This window comes from Telopea speciosissima, chromosome 10, assembly GCF_018873765.1.
Source record: "Telopea speciosissima isolate NSW1024214 ecotype Mountain lineage chromosome 10, Tspe_v1, whole genome shotgun sequence".
NCBI lineage: Eukaryota > Viridiplantae > Streptophyta > Magnoliopsida > Proteales > Proteaceae > Telopea > Telopea speciosissima.
In genome coordinates, this window is record NC_057925.1 from 3,779,799 (window position 1) to 3,785,719 (window position 5,921).

Sequence of the window (5,921 nt, forward strand, 5' to 3'; positions counted from 1 at the left end):
ATCCTGCAAGTTTTTTTTTTTTTTCAATAAAAATATAATCATATAAACCACACACCAATCCCAAAAGATTAACCGACTTTTAATCTAGAAAAGAGATCTTTACTTTACTGAGTTGGTAACGTTTACTTAAAACACTAATTAGATCCAGGTTTTTTTTTTTGATAAAAATTAGATCCAGGTGCCTTATGGAGTTATGGTGCTGACCCCATTTTTTCACATTTGGCACACAACACATTACACTTGTCAAGAAAAAAAATGGTTTTTCGGTTTTTCCCCTTGACGTGCAGCGATATTATATGATTTATATCCTTATATCTAACAGACCATCTTTCTCATCTTTTTTTCTGTTAAAGAGATCCCATTAAAACGGAGTTTCCAAAGGGTTTATTGCATGAAACCACAAACTGAAACCGTAAAAAATGGCAAAACACAATCCCATTAAAACGGAGATTTCAAAGACCTAGTTTCATGACTCAAGTGCAAGGCCACTCACTGTTTATAATAAATCTCTCTCTCCGGCAACACTCTCTGTAACTCATCTCACTCATTTCTCTTTCTCTCTCTGAATTGAAACAGTTTCCGCCAAAACAAAAAAGCTTTCATTCCTTGGTGGTTAGAGTTCATGCACTGTAGAAGAAGAAAAAACAGTGACATCTGCTGCTGTGAAATTCAAACCCAGTTTTAACCCTAAATGACAAAAAATTCCTCTGGTTCCTTTAGTTTTCCGGTGATTTCTTGGCCAAATCTTATACCTGATATCCGATCTTCACTAGTTTCCGGCATCAACTGGGAATACATCACCTTATCAGTCACCAAATCACGTAAAAAGGGTAAGTGGGTCACATACTTAATCTTTATAGCTCATCTTAGGTAGTAATGGATTTTAATTTCTTGGAGCAATATATAGGTTTTTTTTTTTAATTTTTTTTTTCTTTTGATTGATTTCTTGCATTAATGAAGTGAACTATTCCTTAATTAATTGTCCAATCAAGGGGACCCATTGGATCTAATTTTCAAATTTCAACTTCTCCTGCCATTGTATCTTCCCTCCTTTTTAATATGGGGAAAAGGGTTCCCTATGACCTAGGTTTAGGGGAATCTCCCACACCGCACCAATCAATCCATATGGAAACCGTATAGATAGTCAAGGTAAGAGAGAAAACAATAAATAGAACCCATGTGAGAGAATGATAGTAATTTGGGGTGGAATTTTTTTTTTCCTCATAAAATATTAATTTAAAAATTTAAATAACCAACCAAATTATTTTGTTAATTTGATTTATAAAGATACCCAATAATCAATTATGTGTAGTATTTGAATTAATTAATCTTGGTTTGATTTTAAGTTTCAATATATCTGTTCATCATTTCATGCATGGACAATTGAAGATGAGACAATTAGCTTAACGCAGTTATAGACAACTACCTTTGTATTTACTCTTGTTACACAAACTTGTAAGAACCAAGAAGGGCCAACAAAAAAAACAGAAAAAGTGAAAGAGCCTTCCGAGATAGAAACCAATTTCAAGTTTGATTTCAACTTTCAAAGTTCTTTGTTTTCCATTAACTTGAACTCTTTCTTGTTTGTTGGGGTTTTGGGTTATTTCACTTGACAAGTTAGGAGAAGTGATTGTTAGAAAAACAACGCCCAGAAATGAGGATTTGCAGAAGAAAATGAAAAGAGAAGAGAAGAATCAAACAAACAAACACACAACATAGAAATTTTACGTGGTTCACCCTCAAATATCACCTTAACCCGCTCAACGAGATAAGAACATTTTATAGAAAAGCCCTAACCCATAAAATGATAGAAATGCCCCTAGAAACCCAAAAATGACCACCTGATCAGGGTCGGACCAGAATTGAACATATGTCGAAATACATATCGATTCGAAGCTCTTGACGAGCTCTATTGGACACACTGCCTATGGTAGTGATGTATACACCTTTTTGGCCATCCGGACACGTTTTGAGGCCGAAACAGCCCTCCAAAGATCCCCACTGCACTTTCTGGACTGAGATTAGGCTTCACCAATAACAGTGATTACCCTTTGGTGTCCTCACTTTTTTCATATCTCAATCACATAAGCCCTCTTACAAAATAATCTCTCCCCCCCCCCCCCCCCCAAAACCAATCACTATCTCACTCATCTCACTCATCTCTTTCTAGTTTGATTGGGTTTTGGTTTTTTTTTTCCCACTAAACAGGTTAGAAGAAGAAATGGCACCCTTTTGAAGAATGGGTAAGGGGGCTACTTAGCAAGTCAATATGTTATATGTGTGATATACTATATAATCTATTAGAACTGTATTTGTTATCTCAAGAACAATTTTGATTGTTACACAACTAATCAAACATTATGTATTAACTCTGTAAATTTAAGTATACATTTTGTTAGATAGAATTGATTATAAGTTAGACAAAGCCATTAACCCAGCTAAGTTCCATAGTAGTTTAGAGAATTGGTGATATTGGACAAGTGGGTGCATGGGTCAGTTATCACATCTTAATAAATTAGACTTTTTGCAGTTTAGGTTCATTCAAATGATCACTGTTTTGTGTGTGCTCCTTATGGATAGTGATGTAATTACTAGTAGACCTTAGAAGAAGACAATATTAGAAGACAAGAGAAAGTTCAAAAGGAAAAAGAAACCCAAAAAGAATTTGGGAAAAGGGTCGAGAAACAGATATCATTTTCAAGGTGTAATGAAACAATTAATCCTCCTCCATTGATGAGAGAGAATTCATGGAAGACGAGACCCAGTTCTTGGCAGAGATTCTTCCAACAATCCAAACCACAGTTGTCCTCCTTTGCTATCCACCAATATTTTCTTCATTTCTTTTGAAACAAACAAATATAAGTATCTGAAAATGACACACACTCTGTCTCTCAGTTTTCTCTATATATTCTCATCCCTCCCTCACTTCTCTAAGTAACTCTCTTGATCATCACCACCAACTCTCTCTCCATTATTCAGTTTTCCTTAGGCCTCTCCTTCTCTTATCGCGTGAACAGTTCAGCTGTATTAGTAATGTTTTCCTTAGTGCTTTCTAAAGTTTTAATCTGATGGTGGCTTTGGAGCTCATAAAATTTCCTTTATATGGTTTTTTTTTGCTTCAAACCTGGAATCATTTCATTGCTAGATGCTAACCCAACATTTCCTATTGTGATGTGCAGAAGAAGAAATCAATGGCTGCTTCAGAGTGTAACAATGATATTCGTCTCAAGGTTTGAACTTTGCGAAAACTACCTATCAGAGATGTTTCCATTTGGATTGGGGATCAAAGCCCTGTCTATAGTTTGGTCTGAAGAGAGATTCCAAAGTAGTTTATAATTGAGCTTTAGGGCTTGGACTCATTGAGGAGAATTCCTCTGCACGTATGTTCACCTGCATGTACATGTTAGGTGCCAACATCTGTCCCACATCTTGTCATTTAAAAGGTGAAGAGGTATGTATATATGGAAGCAAAAGGGACAAATGTATGTGTAGGTGAAAGTACGAGCAGAGGATCCATTCTCGGACGCATAAGCCTGGTCCATTCAATATATCAAGACTTGTACCATTTTTTTTTATTAAGTAGTAATATTGAAAATGTACAGGTGATTGAGGAAGAATCCAGTGGAGATGCAGAAGTGATGAACAGAGACTCAATTGAGAGTGAACAAAGGGGATGTACTATTGATGAAGGGATTGAGAAAAAGAGACATCAGGAAAACCAAAAAGGAGGCTGGAAGATAGCATTTCTCTTATTGGGTAATAATAATTAATCAAATACCACCATAGACAGTATTTTCTCTCTTCATTGGTTCTAAGTTTTAGTCATTACTGAGTCTCTTTCAATTTTCATGTTACAGTGAATCAAGGTCTAGCAACTCTTGCCTTTTTCGGTGTGGGGGTGAACTTGGTTTTGTTTTTAACAAGGGTTCTTGGGCAAAAAAATGCAGACGCAGCAAATAATGTTAGCAAGTGGACTGGTACTGTGTACATTTTCTCTTTGGTGGGTGCATTTCTAAGCGATTCGTACTGGGGTAGATACTTGACCTGTGGAATATTCCAGATCATATATGTAGTGGTAATAACCTCAAACAATTTCAATATCTCATTATATACATTGTGAGAGTTTTGGATATCTGCCATTGCTAATCAAATTTTAACGTTTTTATAGGGTTTGGTGCTGTTATCACTTGCATCTTGGTTATTCCTTATCAAACCAGATGGATGTGGAGATGGAATATTACCCTGTACACCTAAATCTTCAGTTGGTGTCCCAATCTTTTACTTATCAATTTACCTAATTGCTTTTGGATATGGTGGACATCAACCTACTGTAGCCACTTTTGGATCTGATCAGCTAATTGGAGAGGAAGCAAAGGCAACATTCTTCTGCTATTTTTATTTTGCATTAAATGTTGGTTCTTTATTCTCCAACTCTATACTAGTCTATTTTGAAGATAAAGGCCAATGGACAATAGGGTTCTTTGCATCCACAGCATCAGCAATTTTAGGCCTTATCATCTATGGATTAGGGACACCTAAATACAAGTATTTTAAGCCATGTGGCAACCCATTGCCACGTGTTGCTCAGGTATTTGTCGCGACATTTAAGAAATGGAAGGTGATTGCCCCTGAAGATGGAGACAAACTCTATGAGGTGGAAGGTTCTGAATCAGCCATTAAAGGGAGTAGGAAGATTTTGCACAGTAATGAGATTCGGTAAGAAGCCTCAAAGATTGATGAGGTTAATCAAACTAGATTCAACTTTAGGTTGGTTTGGGGTATTTTTTGTAACCCACTCTGCACTTGGCCAGGTTCAATTCCTTAAAAATTTCAAGTTGGGTCAATCCCAAGTAGGGCTATTTTTTAGCCCTAAGTTCATGTGGTTTACATGTCTAGTGTTGGTTCCTAGCTAATTGAAACTGATTGTTTTGTATTCCTTGATTGTGATCACCAGGTTCTTAGATAAGGCAGCAACAGTGACAGAGAAAGATTTAAGTACTACAGAGAAAGACCCATGGAGGCTTTGCACAGTAACTCAAGTAGAAGAGGCAAAATGTGTATTAAAGATGTTACCCATCTGGGTATGCACCATCATCTACTCAGTTGTCTTCACTCAAATGGCATCTCTCTTTGTTGAGCAAGGAGCAGTTATGAACACCAACACCACTGGTGACTTTCACCTTCCAGCTGCAAGTATGTCTGTTTTTGATATATGTAGTGTCCTCATCTTCACTTGCATCTACCGCCAAATCCTCGTTCCTATCACCGGAAGATTAACAGGAAATCCAAAGGGACTCACCGAGCTTCAACGAATGGGAGTAGGACTCATTATTGGAATGTTATCAATGATAGCTGCTGGTATCACTGAGATTGAAAGACTTAAAAGGGTAAGCCCTGGACAAGAGATTAGCTCCTTGAGTATATTTTGGCAAACACCACAATACATGCTTGTGGGAGCATCTGAAGTGTTTATGTATGTGGGTCAGTTAGAGTTCTTTAATGGTCAGGCGCCGGACGGTATTAAAAGCTTCGGAAGCTCTCTTTGCATGGCTTCAATCTCTTTTGGGAACTATACTAGCAGCATACTTGTTAACATGGTTATGGTGATTACAACCAAGAACAAGAAGCCTGGTTGGATCCCTGGTGACCTTAACAATGGTCATATGGATCGCTTCTACTTTCTCCTTGCTGGGTTAACTGCTATTGATTTCTTTGTTTACTTGTTTTGTGCCAATTGGTATAAGTGTATCAACCTTGAAGACAATACCCAAGGGATTGAGATGGAAACACAAAGAAGTGATGTACTTAGAAGAGTCTAATTCTCAACTCAAAGTCATTTGGGTTGTCCATGACTGGTTTCATCGCCACTTGTTGATCTCTTGGTTGAAGAATCAAATAAAACTATTTTCGGATTTATGATC

The 5,921-nt window shown here is 37.0% G+C and overlaps 1 protein-coding gene across 1 annotated transcript; it reads left to right on the forward strand.

Moving 5' to 3' along the window:
* The first annotated feature begins 710 nt into the window (after nucleotides 1–710).
* LOC122641827 (protein NRT1/ PTR FAMILY 7.1-like) lies at nucleotides 711–5,921 on the forward strand. Its single transcript, XM_043835134.1, has 6 exons — nucleotides 711–830; nucleotides 3,180–3,230; nucleotides 3,603–3,756; nucleotides 3,858–4,075; nucleotides 4,169–4,716; nucleotides 4,955–5,921. Exons 2-6 carry the CDS (start codon nucleotides 3,192–3,194, stop codon nucleotides 5,817–5,819), a joined length of 1,824 nt encoding a protein of 607 aa, XP_043691069.1. The 5' UTR covers nucleotides 711–830; nucleotides 3,180–3,191; the 3' UTR covers nucleotides 5,820–5,921.

Bases quoted from the DNA above. Each gene is read 5' to 3' on its own strand.
- LOC122641827 (XM_043835134.1), top strand. From the start codon at position 3,192: ATGGCTGCTTCAGAGTGTAACAATGATATTCGTCTCAAG. The intron at 4,076-4,168 runs GTAATAACCTCA...ACGTTTTTATAG, and splicing joins TCCAGATCATATATGTAGTG to GGTTTGGTGCTGTTATCACT. The intron at 4,717-4,954 runs GTAAGAAGCCTC...TGTGATCACCAG, and splicing joins TTGCACAGTAATGAGATTCG to GTTCTTAGATAAGGCAGCAA.